This window comes from Girardinichthys multiradiatus, chromosome 22 (genome assembly GCF_021462225.1).
Source record: "Girardinichthys multiradiatus isolate DD_20200921_A chromosome 22, DD_fGirMul_XY1, whole genome shotgun sequence".
NCBI classification, from domain to species: Eukaryota; Metazoa; Chordata; class Actinopteri; order Cyprinodontiformes; family Goodeidae; genus Girardinichthys; species Girardinichthys multiradiatus.
The window spans coordinates 20,362,144-20,384,520 of NC_061814.1; the positions used below are offsets into that span (position 1 = coordinate 20,362,144).

General features: G+C 39.3%; 1 protein-coding gene across 1 annotated transcript in view; it reads right to left on the reverse strand.

Moving 5' to 3' along the window:
- The window catches only part of LOC124859374 (inhibitory synaptic factor 2A-like), a 40,213-nt gene that overhangs the window by 12,257 nt on the left and 5,579 nt on the right, over positions 1-22,377 (reverse strand). Inside the window, exons 2-3 of the mRNA XM_047352129.1 lie at positions 15,586-16,750; positions 7,066-7,137 (exon numbers count right to left, since the gene is read on the reverse strand). Of these exons, the coding sequence (XP_047208085.1) occupies positions 7,066-7,137; positions 15,586-16,745 (1,232 nt within the window). The 5' untranslated portion in view covers positions 16,746-16,750. The remainder of the gene's footprint in view (positions 1-7,065; positions 7,138-15,585; positions 16,751-22,377) is intronic.

A 22,377-nucleotide genomic window follows, 5' to 3' on the forward strand; every position in this document is an offset into this window, starting at 1 on the left:
TCACATTTAGAAAAACTGTATGACAGGAAATACCGGCAAGCTCACATTGCAGCAACTCAGTGTACTTAGGCATCTACATGTGGTGAAGACAACTTGTTCAAACTGATCATCAGAATGGGGAAGAAAGGGGATTTAGGTGACTTTAAAACATGCTGTGATTGTTGGTGCCAGGCGGGCTGGTCTGAGTACTTTTAGAAACCGCTAATATAGTGAAATTTCTATTTCCATATATTGTATATAACCATTTAGAGTGGCTCCAAAGTTTCTTTTCAACCTTGATGGTCCCAGAAGTCTACTGCTGACTCTGTGAGTCAGAAAAAGCACAGATGCAATAAGGCCGTTGCCTTGGAGAAGAAGAGGCTTTGTCTGTCATGGAGAAGAAATACCATGACAGACTTTTCTGGTATAACAATTGATTCCGATTTAATTTACTGCTCGAGAGGGAGCCAGCTATAAGGAGCACTATCTCAATTTCCTCTTCTATTTTCTAGCTAACTGAAGTGCTCGTGACTCAGACTAGGGCTTTGGTTTGGCAAAAAGAGGAGGAGGATGTTTGGGAGAATTTGTATTTCCCCCTTTGGAATTGTTGACTTCAACCTGGGAGTTCCGGGGATTGGGCCGCTGAGGTCTCCACCTTCGTTCGCCACCCAATCCTCTTTGCACCGGTGCCTCACGGTTCCCCCTCGCGTCTCTTGTTCGGGCTTGGCCCGGCCGGGTCCCGCGAGGTGCAACCCGGCCACCAGGCACTCTCCGGCGAGTCCCGACCCCAGGCCTGGCTCCAGGGTGGAACCCCGGCTCCGCCGTACCGGGCGACGTCACGTGCATCGATATTTTCCTCCTCATGAGGGATTCTTGAACCGCTCTTTGTCTGACCCATCACCTGGATGGACGAAGCTGCGTCCGTAAGGTCTGCGGTGGCTGTCGCGGCGGCAATCCCAGAACCAGGTGGTGGACATCGACAGTAAGGGATGCTGTCAAGCTGAAGAAGGAGTCCTATCGGCTGTGGTTGGCTTGTGGGACTCCTGAGGCGGCTGACGGGTACCGTGAGGCCAAGCGTGCTGCGGCCCGGGCTGTGGCAGAGGCAAAAACTCGGGCCTGGGAGGAGTTTGGTGAGGCCATGGAGAAGGACTACCGGTTGGCCTCGAAGCGATTCTGGCTAACCCTCCGGCGCCTCATGAGGGGGAAGCAGTGCTTGGCCAACACTGTTTATAGTGGGGGTGGGAGGCTGCTGACCTCGACTGAGGACATTATCGGGCGGTGGAAGGAGTTCTTCGAGGATCTCCTCAATCCTGCCATCACGCATTCCGTAGTGGAAACAGAGGCTGGGGACTTGGGGTTGGACTCTTTCATCACCCAGGCTGAAGTCACCGAGGTGGTTAAAAAGCTCCGCGGTGGCAAGGCTTCGGGGCTGGATGAGATCCGCCCTGAGTACCTCAAATCTCTGGATGTTGTTGGGCTGTCATAGTCGACACCCCTCTTTAACATTGGGTGGCGGTCGGGGACAGTGCCTCTGGACTGGCAGACTGGGGTGGTGGTCTCCCTTCATAAGAAGGGGGATCGGAGGGTGTGTTCGGACTACAGGGGGATCACACTCCTCAGCCTACCTGGTAAGGCCTACGCCAGGGTATTGGACAGGAGAGTCCGGCTGATAGTCGAACCTCAGCTTCAGGAGGAGCAGTGTGGTTTTCGTCCCGGCCATGGAACACTGGACCAGCTCTATACCCTCTACAGGGTGCTCGAGGGTTCATGGGAGTTTGCCCAACCAGTTCACATGTGTTTTGTGGACCTGGGGAAGGCATTAGACTGTGTCCCCCGTGATGCCCTGTGGGGGGTGCTCCAGAAGTATGGAATCGGGGGCCCTTTATTAGGGGCCATCCGGTCCCTGTACGAGCGGAGCAGGAGTTTGGTCCGCATTGCCGGCACTAAGTCGGACCTGTTCCCGGTGCATGTTGGACTCCGACAGGGCTGCCCTTTGTCATCGGTACTGTTCACAACTTTTATGGACAGGATTTCTAGATGCAGCCAAGGGCTGGAGGGGGTCCGGCTTGGGGACCAGTGGATTTCGTTTCTTCTTTTTGCAGATGACGTGGTCCTGCTGGCCCCCTCTAGCCAAGACCTACAGCATGCGCTGTGGCAGTTCGCAGCCGAGTGTGAAGCGGCTGGGATGAAGATCAGCTCTTCCAAGTCCGAGGCCATGGTTCTCGACCGGAAAAGGGTGGCCTGTCCTCTTCAGGTTGGAGGGGAGTTCCTGCCTCAAGTGGAGGAGTTTAAGTATCTCGGGGTGTTGTTCACGAGTGGGGGAAAAATGGAGCGGGAGATCCACTGACGAATCGGTGCGGCTGCCGCAGTAATGGGGGCACTGTGCCGGTCCCACCGGGAGGAGGCCCAGGGGACGGCCCAGGACACGCTGGAGGGACTATGTCTCTCAGCTGGCCTGGGAACGCCTTGGGCTCCCCCCGGAGGAGCTGGAGGAGGTGTCTGGGGAGAGGGACGTCTGGGCGTCTCTGCTGAGCCTGCTGCCCCCGCGACCCGGTCCCGGATAAGCGGAAGACGACGAGTACGACGAGTACGAGAACCTGGGAGTTGCGTGAACAGCTGGATGGATGACCATCTTATTCCAAATGGTGAACCGCTTCCCATTGGCTCTAATTATAGCAAATTCCATCTGTTTAAAAGCTTTATTTAGTTCAACATGTACAATGTCCTGCTGAATAAGCAGATAAGAATATAATGCGTAGTTTTTGTCAGACAAGGCAGAATTTACTCTGGTCATGTGACAGTATTAGTGATGGGAAAATCAGATTTAGATGTAACATGCTGTTCATATCTGATATTTAGGGTCATCCTGATGTAGGGTCATCCTTTCAGTCTCTCTGGGTAGAGGAGAGCGATGCTTTTAGATATAGTGTCAGTGCCTGTTGAACATCATTCTCTTATGATGACTCAGGCTCATTTTTCAGAGCCTTGAGTTGGTTTCAAATTTTTATTGACTATAGTCCAGTAACTCTGTTTAGTACTGACATGGAGGTGTCGCTGTCACTCTGCAGCTCTAAGTCTCTGCTGTATTTTTAAGAGCTATTGACAGAACAGCATTTTGTCTCTTCTTATGCTGCCAACTTCAAACTAAAGCTCCTGCACAGCAGTACAACATAAAATGGTCTTTAGTCATGCATCTTTGTTAAATCATCGTCTCTTATCTGCGCTGGCTCATATCGAGAAGATCTTTGTTAGGATGCAGCTCAGATCAAGGTCTTTTTCATAAAATATATCAACACAGCAAAAATGATTTTATATTTTTACGCTTAATGTTTTTCCACTTAAGAATTGTTTGTGTATGGATGTTCCAACATGCAACCACTGTTCATTTTCAAGTACACTTCCTATATTAAAATTTTAGTATAAGCCAAAGAACAAAAAGCATTACAATAGAGAACCGTAACATTTTGAAGGACTGTGATGAGAGCTCTTGAGATTCAAGGATACACAATACTACATTCATGATGAGGCAACATTGTGGGAGAATAAAGTTTGTTGTTTACACAAATAGAGTAATGGTTTCCCAAATCACAAACTATTTTGTGGACTTTGTAATCAGTATATAATATTTCAGTTCCTGTTTGACTAGGTCTTGTGTTTTATCTTATGCTAATGCCAATAAGGCACTGAAAATGCCCTCTTGTAGTGTTTTGTTATTAAAATAAGGATTACATTATTATTAAACAGTTCACAAAATATTCTCTGTTCAGTTAAGAATGACCCAGTTTAGTTTTAATCAGTGCATGTATTTCAGATTTTGAACAAGACATGATTAAATGCAGTCCAAACTCTTTAAAATGTTGAATAAACTTTTTGTTTGGCACTTATAAGAAGCTGTAAAGCAGAAGCTAACTTAAGCAATGTTAACATCCAACATTTTGCAGTATTCTTACAGTGCTTTAAGTTGTGTTTTGTCTGGTTCTCTGTCTCTGCCGCTTTTACTAGTAAGTACCCGAAATGCTGCCACATGAAGTGGTGGAGACGACTTTAATGCTTACGCAACCAAATGTTGTCGGCCAGCCTGACGTCTTTATTAATCAGCAAAACAGAGCAACCCATGAAATACTTTCTATCATACTTCAAAATAAGAATCTCAAAGTTACATGATGTTAAACTTAAAGTACTCAGCTGCACAATGTATGTGCTAATTTCAAATGAACAATCTATATCTAACTTATTATCTAATTAACAAAACCACAGATTTTTTATGCAATTGTAAATAAATTCAGGCTACACAGGGTTAAACATTTTAATACAAATAAAGTCAGTTATTTAACTTCTTACTTGTTCTTCTGATAAATGTCAGGTATGCTAGACAAGCAAAGCCATAAAAACTTGCATCTCTTCAATCTAAAACAAGAGTTTTAGATTGAATAATATGAATTACCCAATAACTGCAATGTAATCAAGAAGAGCAAAACACAAATGCAGGGAGATGAAAACAAACAATTTTACTTAAAAAAAGGAAATGAAAGAACTTTCAGGAACTAAGGTCCAACGGGGAATCCAGAATAATACATAACGAGAGGAACACAAAGAAATGTGCTGTTTGGAGTAACAAGATGATATGACCAAAAGCAGACCAACTGAGAGATGTTAAAGCTGGAGAAATTATCATAAAACAAGGAGTAGGTGGCTAATTAGAAACAGGGAGCTGCTGTGAGGGAAGGCACGTACCTGAAGTTGAAATGAGGAAATGGGAGAAATGGCTGATACAACACACAGGGAACAAAGGAGCAAAATATGAATACATCAAAAACTTTAAAAATAAAGCAAAACACAAAACTAAAGTTCTAACGATCATGATGATAACATCATCTTTTGTAGAAAGAGATCATCCTCTTTCCTCTTTTAAGATGTATTGGGATTGCAAAAGTTCACTCTTCTAGGTGGACTGTTTGATGGTTTGCTGTGTTTCCCCTACCTTGGGTAAGGATTGGAGTGTGGTTATACGGTATATGGTAATAGCACCTTTTCATTTCTTAAACAATAACCTTGAATAATTTCTAATGTCTGAATGTTGATTTCATTGTTTCAATGTTGGAATTGGTTTGTGTAAGACGTTTTGGAAAAAATAGTACTGTTCTCCAGTGATCAGCTTCTTAGAGGTTTTCTTGTGTGCTCTGTTATTCCCTTTTTACAAGATTATTTTTATAAATAACTGTGATGTTGGTTTTGTATGTACGTAACTGCAAACCCCTTCTAATTAAGATTTTTTTTAACTTGTAAAATCCCAGGCTTGGAATACTGTAACTTTGTACCACTGATTTTTGATGAACTGCACTCTCCCCACAGGACAAATAATTTTTTCAGAAGTAGTGCCTCTGAGAGACTCAGTGATTTGTCATTCCCTTCAGGCCTTTATGAAATAGAGATTTTGCTTTCAGGTTGCACAACGATATTTCACCACAGTCTGTGGTTAGTTTGACATAACTGACTTTTGACAAAATCAAGGTTAACAGTTTGGCAAAATATTTTCAAATTAAAGAGCTGTTATTATTTACAGCAGGTTATCCAAAGGAAGAAGTAGAAAGCAGATAAAAAGGCTTTAAACATTCATAATTAGGGATTAACTTTAAATGTGTTGTTGGAGGTTTTGAGGAAATTATATTCTTTTATTTTTGCTGTTACAAAATTTAACTGTAAATTGAAATTGCTCCTCCTTCTCTGGGCTTGAGAGTCTTTTCCAAAACGGTTTTCTGCTTGAGGTGTGTGTGTATTTTAATATAACTGAGTTTAATAAAACTCACAATGTTATATTAATCATTTTGGATTTTTGTGCAAAATGAAAGAAAGATAATTGATAATTCAAATAGACTTATTCATGTCTACCTTTAAATATTTAAACTGCTTTATAGGATATGATGATTTTTTTTGTTCCTCATGAAACTCTGACTGGGTCACCGAACTTCCTACTTTATCTAAAAACCTTCCCACTTCTGCATAAAATAACTTTTTTGGTCACATTCATTCCCCAGAAACCAATGCTGAAGTCAGTATTTACTTCATCATATATTTCATTCTTCAAATTTGAATATTTCCTGAAATATACAATTGTTTACTTTAGCTACGTAGAACTTTTTTAATTTGCTTTGGTAACTTATTTAACCAGTGTAGGCTAGCCATTTATGTATTTCCCATTTTTTGTTAAAGTATATTTACTGTCTGCTTATCGAACCCTTTCAGTTAATTCAATGTATTTCTTAAAAATTATAAATGGCGAAAAACCTCAATCAAATAATACCTTGTGCATTTATAGTTTACACTAATCTGGTGGATAAAATTCCATCCATCCATCCATCCATCCATCCATCCATCCATCTCCTGCCACAGGGACAGAGGGTACATGTAGCTCATACTGTAAAATGTATTATATTTTGCAAGGATTTTATGTGATAGACCCATACAAAATAGTGCCTAATTTGGAAGTAGAAAAAAGGATATGTGGTAGATACTGAACACTGCCTATCACATACCGTTATGAAACATGGTGGTATCAGTATCATGGCATGGGAATACTTTTGCACAGCAGAGACATGCAAGTTGGTCACAGATGATGAGAAGCTGGATGGGTAGAATATGTATGGCCTGGTAGAAAATCTGTCTCAGTCTAAATTACATGTTAGACTGGGGCATAGTTCACCACCCAGCGGAACAATGACCTAAACATGCAGCCAGAGCTACAAATTAATGGTTTGTGGCAGAATTCATTGTGTTACAAAGTATTGACTCAGGGGTTGGCTCAATACAAACAATCTCATATAGTGTTGGTTTATCAAAAATTCTCCATAAAACATGAGGTTGCAGCTAGCCAAAATGCAAAAAAGTCCAAGGGTAGAAATACTTTCAAAAGCCATTGTACATGGAAAGAGATGTAGCAGTTTGTACAACAAAATCTTTTAAACACAAAAATAGTTTTTAGAATGCTTTTATTCAAGTAAATCCTTTATCCGAAGAGGACAGGTTTGCCGAATGGGAATGGGAAGACCTTAATGCAGAATTAATGTGTGGCTGTGTGAAAGGCCGAACCTGTAAATGATGCAGGCGCTGTTTCGACATGTATCACAGTTGGCTGTGTCTTGTCCTGTTCTGTATGAGAGCCTGTAAAAATAGAAAGAGAAACATAATTGTGATTTACAGTTGGATGTGCAACACCTATGTGCATGAGCCATCAGATTTGTTCTGGGTACATTTTAAATAAAAAAAAACCAAAACAAACAGCAGCTTTAATTCTCTCTGTCTCTTAGATTGAGCTAATTTTTTTGATTTTTTTTTGCACCACTAGAGGCCTTTATTTTTTCATTTTTCTGAGAGTAGGTAGACAGGAAAGATGGCAAAGAGAAAGGGAGACATTCAGCAAAGATTGCCGTGTCCAGGACTGCCGCATTGAGAACTATAGTCTGCACACGGTCACAGTCTTAACCACTACACCAACCAGTGCCGCACCCTTAGATTCAGTTAATTAATGAGTAGATTTGTTAATTTGACACAATGGACTTTGTGTTTGTTTTTATAATTTCTTCAGCACAATGTGCAGAATGGAAATCTTCACCATCTGTGCCACTCCATACATTTCTCTCTTCAAGCAATGCAATTGTGCTAAAAGCCTTCTACAAATCACCAATGGTATTTTAGGTGCATTCCCCTCTAGAAAGAATATCCCTCATATTGTAAGACTGTAATTGCTTTAATGGTCTCTATCTTTCATACTCAGATTATTCATAAACTTTGATATAGATTTACTTAAGCTTGTAAACTCATTGTTACCTGCAACAGCATGTCCCTTAATGCAAGATTGTATGGTGAATTATCCAGCAATGGTCATGTTCGGGCAATACACATTGCTGCATGCTGTCACAGTGGCCCTTCAACTTGATGGATGGCATGTGGAGGAGGTCGACCCCACCTGCTCACGATGGCATGGGAGGTGACCTCATCGGAAGGGGAAACAAATCTGCTTCTGCGCGGATCGAAAATGCTGATGGGAGGTGAAGGGCGACAAGTTCATCCGTACCTGCCCTGTTCTCAAATGAAGTGTTCTCCAACAGCTGTGAGCAAGGACAAGATCTCAGTGCAAAGACAAGAACTGCTCCAGAGATGTGCCGCATGGATTTACCTTTAGATTCTTAACCTTTAAACAGCTTCTCTCTATTACTCACAGCAAATTTATAATCAGTCCATGTATTTAACACAGCTTTTCCCTATTCACAACAGAAGTCCAATCTAGTGACAGTGCATTGTACACACAACGTCACTAACAAAGAATGTTAGCATCTAAAAGCTGCTCTCTGAGCTAACTATTGGGGGCAGATACTGCTGAGGTGTTTGTTCACATCAGTTGTCCTGGGACACAGCTTGCCAACATTTTAGCTTCACTGTCCACACCCCCTGCCTATGTACCTGCTGCTCTGCCTGCCTGAGCACTGCATAATGTGAGAACAAGGGTCACTGTCTTAAGTGGCCCTTCATGTTTCATTTATAGTGCAGTGCAGTGTACACCGTTTTGTAGACTGAGTAGAATTGTACAAAATTTCCCTTTTATCAACTATGTTAAAAAAGGCCATGTTTTTGTTCAGTCATAAGTGTTTGCACAATATTTGATAATGGTATTTGAAGTAATATAGCAGCTATGAAACCTCATTTAGTTTTCCCCTTCACATTTTTCTCACATAAAATGTCGAGTGTAAATGACATAGTTTTGCTAAATTTCCAAGAAAATCCTAAAAACAATCCCAAAAGAAGTGAAATGTGTAATGAATAAACAGATTGTTTGTACTTGCTTTTTTTTGGGACGTCACAAACACATCTCAACCCGAAAGTGTGACTTAATTACATTTAAGGATGTGAAAAGTATAATAAGCACAAGCAAGTTCCCTGACCAAAGTTTTTTGGACTTTCATACACTTTTTTTTTTTTAAGTAAAAAAAAAATTTAAAAGAAAAAAAACCAAAACCTGTCTCTAACTCACTGACCATGTGATGGAGTGTGTGTAAATTCCAGTAATACAAAAAAACCTTATTAGCATTAAGTGCTGTGGGGATGCTGTTGGTTAGGTGTTACCAGAACAATGTCAGTTAGCTGTGCCGTGGAATTTACAAGGCTAAGCAATATCAGACATATTAGTCCAGTCTATGGTGAATACTAGAGTTTATTATTTAAGTAATCTCTGTCCTCATCAATCAAATCAGTGACATCTATGGTTGCAGTGGCTTCAAAAGTATTCATAACTCCTATAATGTTTCACATTTTGAAATGTTACCACATCAAACATCAGCGTATTTTACCTGGATTATATTCGATAAACCCACTTAAAGTAGTGCATAATTGTGAAGTGGGAGGAAATAATGCATGGTTTTCAACAATTTTTACAAATAAAAGTGTGGGAGCATTTGTATTTACTGTGATACTCCAAAGTAAAATTCTATGCAAGTATTTGCCAAGGTCATTTAAGTAGTAAGAGTAATATCAATGCAGCTGTGAATTTCTCAGTAGTTTGACAGAGAACATTAGTAACCAAGCACCATCATGAAGATCAAGGAACACAGCAACTTTGTCAGAGACAAAGTTGTTGAGACCTTTAACATGCGGAGCATCTGGTCAAATAGGACCAAAATTAAACTTGACCGACATGCAGAAACACTATGTGTGTCAGAAAATGAACATGGCACATCACCCTGAACACACCATGGTGCTGTCAGAATGGGGTTCTGCAGCAGCGACAAGGAAGCTGGTCGGATTTCATGGACATATGCATGGAGTGAAACACATTACATTCCTTGAAAAGTCTACGTTTTAAGAGGCTGCAGAAGACTTCAGACGAAGATGGCAGGACAGCGACACTAAGAGCCAGAGCTACATTGGAACAGTTTACATCAAAGCACATTTATTTGTTAGAATGGCTCAGTCAAATTCCTGCTGTAAATCAAATTGAGATAATTGTTGTTAAGAAACCATCTACATCTGACTGAGCTTGAAATACTGTGCAGATGAAGAATTGGCGAAAATGTCAGTGTACAAAGCTAGGAAACACATACGCCAAAAGACTGGCAGCTAGCAGTAAAAGGTGTAAAAGTAATGATTCTGTGGAGCTAAAACATTTGCACATCCACCTTTTCAAACTTGTATTTGTAAACAGTTTTTAAATCAATGTATAATTTTCTTTTGAGTCCACAAATATTCACTCCCAATTTGTGTTGGTCTGCCACATAAAAACCCATTAGAATAAATTGCAGTTTGTGGTTCTAACTTGACAAAATGTGAAAAAGTAGTGAATTCATCTTGTAATCCTGGAGGAGAGCACTTCAATCATTGCACTGTAAAATTGAAATCTCACTTTATGGTCGGGATCAAGGGCCTATAATGTTATCTGGTTTGCAACAAGCATTTATCAGCATCTCAGTCAATGGTTGCTTTATACAGTGCAACTCTTTAAAAAGATCTACTTTCCTGTAGGTATTTATGGGTCAAATTTACCAACAGTTACATTCTATCTGCCATTGCCTTTCATAGTCATCTGAGAAGGGTCAACCTTTTGTTTTTAAGATATATTGCTAACTGTAAAGGCATCAAGGTAATCAAATCAGTTTTCTACAACATTTTGTCAACTCTTTTTATCTTCCAAACATACATGTTTGAAAAATAATAAGATAATTATTTAGTACTAAAAGTAGAGTTGAATTGATAACTAAATCATATTTTCAATTAGGACACAATTTCAACTGTTTCATCTTTGCCAAACACATTTTTTTTTTGCAAATTCAGTGCCCCACATTTGATTCAATGATGAGCTAAACATAATTTGTCAGGACTTTGGATCAATTCTCCACCTAAAGTTCTGTGCCAACAGCTGGGCCTCTCCTCACCCCGACTCCAACAGGGACTGCAGTCTGTGAACAATCACAGTTGTCTTTGTGACATGGCTTAGCAGTCAAACGTTTTGTTGCATTAAAACTGTGAGAACCTTAATTTCCTTTAGATACTTCTCATCAACTCAAAGCCCCCTGCATGGGTTTGCAGAACAAGCCACACAGTAAAGCTAAGACAGACTCAGAGTTTTTAGGGAGCAGCTGTGATAAGGAATGACTCACTGGCTTTTTAAAACACACAATGCATCTTTTCCTTTTTCTTAATTTTCTTCAACTCTAGACCAAGTGTCTTTGCCAGCTTTGTATATCTTTAAACTTTGACCAGGCCATTCTAACACAAGAATATGCTTTGAAATAAATCATACAAGTGTAGCTCTGGCTGTATGTTTCGAGTCATTGTCCTGCTGGAAGGTGATTCTCCACCCCATTCTTAAGTTTGCATTAATATTGCCCTACGTGTAGCTCCTTCCGTCTTCCTACTAACTCTAACCACCTTCCGTGTTCCTGCTGAAGAAAAACATTCCCAAAGCAAGACACTGCCACTACAATGGTTCACCATGGGGATGATGTATTCAGTGTAATGTGTAGTATTAATTTCCACTACACAGTGGTGTGTGTTTGATTTGGGGTCTTATCTGACCAGAGGACCTTCTTTCATATTTACTGTGTCTCCTATATGGCTTATGGCAAACAATAAACTGGATTGTTGTGGCTTTCCTTATGCCACTCTTTCACAGAGGCCAGTTTTGTAGAATGCACAACTAACAGTTGTTCTGTCCATAGTATTTCAAGCTGAGCTGTGAAACACTGAGGCTCCTCCACAGTTACCCTGGAAACTGTTCTTTCTTTAATGCTTTTCTTACCTGGTCCATCCTGTTAAGTGAATGACTTTATCATGGCAAGTTCTCTGTGGTGCCACATTCATATAATTTTCAGAATATGGAGTGATTAGTGTTTCATGGGATGTGAAAAGCTTGGGATAATCTTTTATGACCCTGTCCTAACTTCTCAGTTTTTCCTTCAATCTATCTGCTGTGTTTTTTGGTCTTCATAATACTGTCTGTTCACTAATGTTCTCTAACTAACCTCCGAGCATTCATAGAACAGCTGTATTCATACAGAGAATAAGTTACATAGGTGGATTCTGTTTACTAATTACTTGCCTTCTGAGCAGTGCATTGTCTAATTGTCTGTGCTGGACTTTATTCAAGGGTATCAGATAAACTGCTCCCTCTCCTGGATCAGCTTAGGCTCCCCCATCAAATCTTCTCTCCGCCAACTCCCTGCCAGTGGCTGATGTCTGCCCATTGGTGTATTGGTGGCTCTCGGTGTCCAGGGTGTTTTGATGTGCACTAGCTCACTCCCCCTGGCTGCTTGCCAGGGCCTCAGGCCCATGGCTCTGTTGGGCCTCTATTGCATATTTTTATGGAGAAACCTTATATACACAAGCGAGCTCACACTTACACCCACAGGTGTTTGGATTCAGGTGTTAACACATACACAGATGTTCTATATTAAGCCCAGATACCACTAAACACATTTTGCATTCTTTAGTACTGTGCACTTTTCTGTAACATTAGTATTGTTATAAATGTGTTTCTGCAGGTGTAGAAGCAGTCTTCTAAGGTATCTTGTATTCTCTCATCCTTCTTTCTCTCTTTTCTACTTTTCTCCCTTTTCCTTTTTGCCTCACCTCTCTCTCTTTCTTGCTTCTTTTTTTGCCTTTTCGTTCCATCTTCGCGTCCATTGCAAATGTAATAATCCCAAAGCATTTTCTAATAAAGTTTTTTTTTTTATATACATCAAGCAGAACATTATAGCGTTAGCCATAATTCTCCACTTGTGAAAGTAAATCTATTGGGGTTCTTCTTGGCACTCAGACAACAATTCTGAGTGCTACTCTGCTGGACAGGACACGGTTAAAAAATAAGGGTATCAGATAAAAAGGGGCTGAATACATAACCACAATTTTCAAAAAAATAGGAAAACCACATATCTTTTCGATTTGCTTGACAGTTATGCATTGCTTTGTGTTGTCTATCACATACAATTCCAACAAAGTACGAAGAACCTGATGTTGTAATGTGACAAATTGTAAAAAAAAAAATAACAGGTGTGCATACCTTTGCAAGGCACTGTATTCAAGGCCGTCCAAGAGTTGTTTTAACATACACCCATAAAATCACTATATCAGCATAAGAACAATAAGGTTAAAAACTGCATTTTTTCTAAAAAGGGGTTAATTCTGTTCTTGTGTGATAATTTATTTTGCTGGATAGGGTGTATTAACATTGCATTAAAACTGAGCCATTATGTATGTAATGATGCTGCCTATATAAAGATTACCTATTTCTCAACTCGAAGTACAGCAGACTGTCCAGCTATGCCAGAGCAAAAAATACTGTTTGTGAATACACCAGAAAAGGTACTCTAACAACACTGGCTCACAATGCTAAAACACAGCACAGTGCAGGCACTATAAGTAGGCACAGTTTGTCAGAGATGAAAGGCAAGTGTTATGAGACCGCACTAATTGTGCCTTTAAAACCAAGTCTCAGTGGCACCAGGATGCCTTGTTCTGAAGTGGGTATGGATAAAATTTGCCCTGGAATGCTTTGGTTTTAACAATGATGTTTTTTTGCTGCTTTAAGAGCCAGGCGAACAAAGGAATTTGTAGGAATTTAGTTAACCAATATAAATGTGCCCTTTTAATGTCTCTTAATATCTAGGACACATTATTGTTGGATTACAGCGGATTATTACAGTGGTATTACAATCAGGTGTGTTTGTTGTATACCAGGAATCATGGATCAATTTAGCTACATCTAAATACTTAAAAAAGTCATGCTTACTTATGCTGAAGAGGAAATGACTTTGAAAGTCGAGTTTCAACAATAAGCAAACAACCTGTTGGTTCCAGACCAACAAGATTAATGATATAGAGTGGTCAGGCCAATTCCTGGGACTTTAATTCAAAAGAAAACCTGTGGGCAGATATCAAACATGCTGTTTCTGAGCCAAAATCAAGAATGGCAGAGGAACTGAGAAATGTACTCCAATCGTCCTTGGCCTGAATGCATGTTCACAATCCCAGAAGGTGATTGACTCGCTGAAACACAGATGATGAGCAGATCTCAGAATGTATGGTTATGAAACTAAATATTAGCTCAGTAATTCACAGAAAAACAACATATTTAAATATTTTTACACTGTAAGCCAACACAGCCTTTCCCTCACTTTCTGTAGAGGTGTAACAAGTTTTATAGATTCTTTTTTATGTTTTGATTTGGAATAAAATGTGCACTGAATACATTCACAAGTATGGAGCCAAAAGCTATCATTTAAACACACCATTTTAATTTTGAACACAACCCAACCAACTCATCCAGAATTTCTTCAGAGCTGAAAGGTTCATATCAGTTTGAGCTTTCTGACCTTTGCCTTTATGCACTGAGACCAACTCAGCCTCCCCTATTCACGTTCTAAATCACTAAATAAAGTTTAATTTTTTTGCACAATTGGTGCAGCGACAATATACAGATTCCTTCTAAAAAAATCATAACGTCATTGCAGTCTTGCAATTTGATTCAGTTTTGAAATGATCTCTGCCTCTATGAGGAAAAAACAGGAGTGATTAAAAAAAATGAACTTAAAAAATAATCAGAACTCCAGAAGCAGGCAGTGGTGATGTACAATATCAAAAATAAATTCTGACAAAAGGTCCTCCAAAAGCAGGATCAACTAAATGAGGAATAATAACAATACCTCAGACAAGAAGAAAGTAATTTAGGCACAAGCCATTACAACATGGATTTGACAAATGGACAATGAAAAACCGGGACTATACAGGGAGAGGTACAATGAACATAAGAAATAGAAAAACTAAGTGGAATTAAACAAAACAATAGCAAGGAACCAACAAAAATCTAATCTTAACAGATAATCAAATTAACAAGTTATTTTTGTGACAACATAAATCCCAGGAAACAAAACACCAAAGAAAATGCCCATTTCTGAAACCCTTACTTATCACCAGTTAATTGGAGCGGAGTACAATTTCTTTTATCCAGCCTTACCAGGTATCCCTGCATGGAAGGTACAAACATATCTTTTGACTGTTACTGTACGCTGTAGGATTTGAAACCGACTACAGATGGGGGATCCTTTTCTAATACAAAGGTTTTTCTAATACAAAGTAGTTTTTTAGGTAGATCACAATATTTTAATATATCCACCAAAGTTAGCAGAGTGATATTAATTTAGTAACACCGTTTGAATCCAGCTACAGGTTTACAATTTAGTAAAAGCCTACTGTAAAATTCTATCAGTGACATGTTTCTTTTATTTTTTATACATGTTTTTGAAATGGATGTTAATTTTGTCAGTTTCTAAAGTAAGAAGAGACTTGATGATAAAATGGTGAGTCTCTTACAAGCTGCCTGCTTGCATTTCATGCCCTTGTCAAAGTCTTGATTGATGCTTTTCTGTTTCTTGATGCCAGAAATGACTTTGGGCAACCATTTGCATTGGCAGTGATGTCCAACAAAAATAAGTAAAGACTGAAGTTGTTATAAATTAGTATGACCCTGCATCAAAGCTTCTCTGTGCATTGCATAGAATTTGCATACATATAATTTAGTATTTAGCTGCATTTGTATAATATTCTGCTATGTACTGTACTTACCCTTCCCTCTGTGCTTCCCCTTTCTCCAGCTCCTGAATAACTCCAAGAAGAACCTTGATGGTCTCTTGGCTTGAGCTGATGAGATTCTCCATGGCCTGCAGCTGTGCTTTCATATCCTTGTCTCCAGATAAGGGTATTATCTGCTGGCTGCTCCCCAAGCCTGGAGCTTGTGTGCCTCCTGGTGGAAAGCTCTCATCCCCCTCAGCAGTTCGTTGCAGTTTAGAGGAGGCTGACGCATGCCTTGTCCGACACTGCCCTTGTGACTGCACAGAGCATTTAACACTATGTGGAAAAGTCTGAGACAGCTGCTCGTTTAGCTGTGTACCCTTTTTCCGTTTACAATTCACAGATGAGCTCACTATGGACTCCACTTGTGTCAAAGAGTTCCAAGCCATAGGGCCTGTGCCCTTTGGCTTGTCTTCTGAGAACTCAGAGTTCCCGAGCTGGCGCTTTGAGGAAGAAACAGTGTCAGTGTCTCCTTTGGGTAATCCTTTGTGTTTATTCCAGTTCCCATACATTTGGTACTCTGATTCAGTTTTAGAAGACTGTTCACTCGAATGTCCCTCTTCTGCAAAATGTGAGGAGTCTGGATACGGAGGTCCATCCACACAGTTGGTACTTGACAGCAAATCCTCTGTATCGCTGCTGTAGTCTGTGTGATGAAGCAGGGCTTTTGTCTGTCCTACAATCTTACCCTTACACTTTGAATGCTCTTCAAATGTTTGCCCATCTTCTCCCCCTGTCTTTATATCACTCAAAAACCCATTGTTTTGGCGTCTGTAATCTTCTACCAAAGCTGTATGTTTAAACGTGTGTCCTTTTTTCCTCTCAAAAGGAAACGTTTTGTATCTCTTAGTGAGGTCCGGTGAGGTCTGGACACCAGTGCTCCTGGTTACGTTTGGAATAGAGCGCCTGGCAGGCATGGTCATGTACTTTCTATGTGTTACCTTGCAAGAAATGGACCTCAAATGTCTTACTCGCTGCTCTTTCTGAGCTTCACAGATATCCTTGAAACGCACTTGTAAGGCTTTGTTTCTCTTTTTTACCTCTTGTCTGCTTGATTCTGGTCCAGAGAGTGATGTGTGTGAAGGTCCTTCCTCTGAATCTGATTCATCTGAATTTGACAGAACAATGCATGTGGCGTCCTCTTTGCTCACCATATTTCCTGAAATTAGAAAAAAAAGAGCTTGACTGGTATGTTGTTACCTCATAAGCAGCAACTTCTCTTTTAGGGGATTGAGTTCTTGTAGAATGGAATGAATCTTTGTTAATACTATTAGTCACACTGATAAAAACGTATCCCCTAATCATTGCGCAGCCACCAAAGGTTTACATCACGGCCCACCCCAACTGCAGAGATGACTTTTTGTGTCTTCCTTTCAGCAATTCAACAATTGCCACTATTCTATGCAAAGCAGATTTATGGAGTGCACAATTACTAGCTGCCCTGTCAACATATTCTCCCACCTGAGCTGTAGATCCCTGCAGCTCATCCAGAGTAACCATAGGCCTTTGGATTGAGTTCTTTATGAGTTGTTAAAAATTTGGGGTTTTCACCTATACCATTCCCGGCTTTAAACTTCTCCACATTAACACCCTTGCCCTTTTTGGTGTGTTCCTTAGTCTTCATGATGGTGTTTGCTTACTTTTGCTAACAAACCCATGAGCTGTATTGTAATGAGCCCAAATTGCACAGAGCTAAACTCTAGTTATTAATTAAGCCAATTGCCTCTGCTGGATTTTTTTCAGGGACACCATGGTAAAGACAGCTGAATACTTATGTATGCCAAACTTTTCAAATGTTAATTTGTAAAGCATTTTAAAAACCATGTATCATTTTTTTCTTCTACTCCACAGTTATGCCCTGCAATTTGTGATGGACTATCACAGAAAGTTGCTTGTGGAAATAAAGCAGTCTGACCGAGAATTTAAAACCTAATTCAGCTGAGCTGTTACATATTCTTTTGTTTCCACCACTTTTTTAAAGGAACAAAAAACAGACAAAACAGCTTTCTTTTTATCGCCATCATTGTTGTTTTGTTCAACAACTCCACAAACACTTAAAGCCTTTCCCCATGCAGTGGCATCTCACAATGCAGCTTTCTTGTGAACTGTTTGATGATTTGCTTCGAAAGACCTTTCAGGAGTAATAATTGCCTCCATACTGCCATCCTCAGTGGTTCGGCCATTATTTGAAAACTGTTTATAGACTCCCATGCACAATTCAGGTTAGAAGCTATTGCTGTTAACCCTAATACTGCTAAATCCTGTAGCCATTAAGATGACATCCAATGTGAGCAGGTACAAATATATTTGCTTCGGTATGTAATTAATTTATAGTATTGCCAAAGTGGATAACTTTTCTTTTGAATGCAATTACACTTTGACACATTCATTTCACCTATGAATGCTGTAGTAGTCAAACAGCAGCGTATATGTTGCACATTAGCTTTAATGATTTAATGTGACATTGACTTTTGAAGGATATCTCTTGCTTCACATAAAATTTACTTAGGGATAACATTACGTTCAGACTCAAATCTGTGAGCTTATAAAACTTTGCTTTGCTGTTCTTTATATCTTAGCCATATGCATTTAATTTATCACCGCTGTGCTACAATACAATCAGCCACATAGCCTTTTGCTAACCTTATTTTCTTGAATTCATAGCAACCTTCATAGCATGTTTATGCTTTGTTAGCTGCTGTGTTGAGATTTTTAATGGTATATTTGCCACAGTTGTTGAAGATGTTATGCCAAGAAATGGCTGGAGGGTGCTTGGTGCTAAGGCTCCTAGCAAAAGGTGTTTACTATATAATATATTCCTCTTGTGGTTTGAGGTAAACAGCAGCAGAAGAAATGGCCTTGGAGCAGCTGTGGCCCACACATACTATGCTCTACAATAATAACTGGTGTTGAGCTCCTCCATCTGTATCCACCTGTAGGCACGGAAAGTCCCTGGGGGAAAATTTATTATCATCACTCCCTGGTTCTCAGCTGTGCCAAGTGGAGTAGTGATGTCAAAAACTAAACAAAAAATATGAACAGTGCATGCTCAGTGATCACATTTTATAGTAAGTCGGTTGAGTAAACTGACCTTAAACTGTAAAAAAAGGGAAGACTGTGAAAATATACAAATCAATTAGATGGATTTGGAAACAGCTTAAAAATATTTTTCTCAAAACATTTTCAGAAAATGTTAGATAAAACTGCCATCATCTAAGACTTTTCTAATGCATTTTAACAGTGAAATTAAAAACTGTTGGTTAATGCAGTATGATAAAGAGCTAAAACCCCTGTGAATCTCCTGAAACACAAATGTTTTCTAATTTATATAAATCCTCAATCGTTGATATCTAGGAATACATTTGAAGTTGTCGGTGTTAAAATCCATCCTTAAGATCCATAAAAAATAACAACAAAGCTTGATCTATATAATCTATTCTAAAAGTCCAGACCCTAATCCAGATTCAAACTACAACGAGAACTGATTCCAAGGTTGCGGTCAGCTGAGGCTTATCAGACAGGAATGTGGGAAAGACCCGAAGACAGAGCTACAAACTAAGTTGTAAATGGACATTACATTACCTTTACAGCAAAGCACTTAGTTTATGAAACCAGAAAAAAAAAAAACCTTGTGTAAGTTCTGTCTGCACACGATTATTGAATCGTGAAGAAAACATGTTACCTGAATTATCAAGAAATCATGTCAAAACAAAGCAGTAGCAGGCTCAGAAAAGATCCTCAAAAGACCGACATGAATGTTTAGTGAAGACCTTACGTAGCCAAATATGCAGAGTCAGAAAGTCCCTCAGAAGTAAATGATAATGCTATACATGGTGGGTGTTGTAATGTTTGAGTATCACTGAAGCTTTCTGAATGGTTTTGGATGGAGGACAAGGACAAGTGTCCAAAAACTCCAGGATGGCAAAATATTGGTCACCATCAAAGAGAAAACATCCTGAACATAAACACTTTTAAGTAAACAGTGCACAATCACAAAACTATTGAAAATCATGTAATATTGATAAGCAGTGACTTGGAGTCAGGGTAGGCTATTTGCAAAAAAATATTGTCAATATTAAAGCAGGTCGACTTATATTATTTCTTATTAAACTGATTCATTAAATCAGTTTAAGGCACCATGGAAACCCCAGCGATAAGCAGTGGCTATGGTAAAATGCTGTCTGGATGGCCTGCAGTTGCTTTGCAGATGAACTTGAATTCCCTGGTCATGACTGATAGCAATGAGATTAACATATAGGTTAAAGTAAAAAAATAGAGTAGCTTTTGGGACACAAATATACACTTGAAGGTGTGAATAGCCATTTCTATTGCTTTTAAATTTGGAGCAAATTTAATAAATAGTTTTTCTGGACCTTTAACCTTATTTAGAAATCTGATTTGAACCTTTGAATATGAAGTTTGAGAACCCCTGATCTATACTAACGAACTATTAGCACATGTGCTATCATAAAATGGCTAAAAAGCCACAAATAGACAATTACAAAACTGTTCATGTTTTTGCTGTGATCGAAAACGTGAGAAAAAATATCAAATTTTCTGACTCAGCTGTTATGAAACATTTCAGTGTATGAAATATATCAAGCAGTACGAGGAAATTAAATGATGTCTGATACAGTTGAAAGGAAACACCCGAAAGAGCTGGTTAATCATTTTCATATGACAAGACAGCACACGATAAATAAAGTCCAATGAATCATTTATAACCACACAAAAGCAAGCTATTCATGGTGTTGCAGCTCCTCCAAAAGTAATTATGTTCTATCATCCAGCGACATTGTAAATCCATCAATGTGATTGTTCTAATGGGACATTTACACTAAAGAGATGCTTTCCTTACTGTCCATTTTCCCATCTCTGTGAAAGTTCTAAAAAGATGGACAGATGTTAATTTTTAATGAGACAGTTACAAGGAACATGTTTAGTCAGGAAAATTTTAAAAGGATGTCAATTGTTTGATGTTGTCCAAGATGACTTCGTTCTTTGTGACTCTGCATTGCTTTTGTATTAATGTGTGTATTTTTTTCTGCTTCTTCTCATATGGGAGGTCTGACTACGAGAGAAGAAATGAAAGGGAAGTGAGCAAGTGTTGGTGTGTGTGGGCCTTGTAGTCACCATTTCAAAGAGACGCCTTTGCCAGCATCTTAAGGAGCGCACACTCACAGGGACATAAACACACACAAAAGCACACAGGAGCACATAACAAAAAGCAGGGTGTTGTACTGTTTGCAAGACTCCTGCCATGTGGATCACCTTGCAGTCTGTCCATGCCAGCCTAACTCTTAGCTCTGACTGTTGAAGTACCCGGATATACAGTGCCTTGCAAGAACATTTATGTCCCTCAAACATTTTTACATTTTGTCATTTAACAATCACAAACTTTATTACAATACAATACTGTGCATAACTGTGAAGGGAAGGAAAAGTGATACATGTTTTTCACAATGTTTTATAAATAATAATCTCAAAAGTATTGTTGTGATTATAACTATTATGTCATATTTAATTAAATAAGAATTTGGTCTGTTGAGTGTTGTCCTGTGAATACCAGCCCAATAAGGCGGTGGCATTAGGACAATAGAGAAAAGGGTGAGTCAAGCTGTGGCATTACTGAACAGCAAAACTGCACACACATGAAATAAAATAAATAAAATATAAGAATGTATTTACCTAAATAATTGAACTCAAAGTTAAAGATGCTTCAATTAATTAACTCTTTACTATACTAGAACATTCAAATGAAACTACCAAGCAAAATGAAAGAATAGGAAAAACTAATTAACTATATACAAATAGGGAACAAGGGAATTAAAGATGGTTCAAAACCAAGACCAATATAATGATGCAACATTACTATTTAATGTTATTTAAAGTCACATGTGCACTTGTAAAATACATTAACAAATTGATCAAAATGCATAAGCGTTGTCGGCACGTTATGGCCGATCTGTGTTTAAAAACCTTCCTTTAAATGAAGTTTGTCTTAACATAACACAAGCTGCGTTTCCATTGACCATCAAATTCCTCAAATTGCATTATTACAATGTTTGGGTTTCTAGTGTATGTAAATATCTGGTTTAAACTCTTTTTGTCCTGCTATTGTAATGGACTTCAAGAAGTAAACTGGCAAAATTTGAAAATCTAGAAAAGTATCGCTCCAACGCCTCAATAAGACACCAACGTCTCCTCTGATGGCTGATGATGAGCACTAGTGCTGTGGCTGAAATATGAATGCAACTCACATAAGTACAGGAGTTGGACAATGAAACTGAAACACCTGTCATTTTAGTGTGGGAGGTTTCATGGCTAAATTGGACCAGCCTGGTAGCCAGTCTTCATTGATTGCACATTGCACCAGTAAGAGCAGAGTGTGAAGGTTCAATTAGCAGGGTAAGAGCACAGTTTTGCTCAAAATATTGAAATGCACACAACATTATGGGTGACATACCAGAGTTCAAAAGAGGAAAAACTGTTGGTGCACGTCTTGCTGGCATATCTGTGACCAAGACAGCAAGTCTTTGTCATGTATCAAGAGCCACGGTATCCAGGGTAATGTTAGCATACCACCAAGAAGGACGAACCACATCCAACAGGATTAACTGTGGACGCAAGAGGAAGCTGTCTGAAAGGGATGTTCGGGTGCTAACCCGGATTGTATCCAAAAAACATAAAACCACAGCTGCCCAAATCATGGCAGAATTAAATGTGCACCTCAACTCTCCTGTTTCCACCAGAACTGTCCGTCGGGAGCTCCACAGGGTCAATATA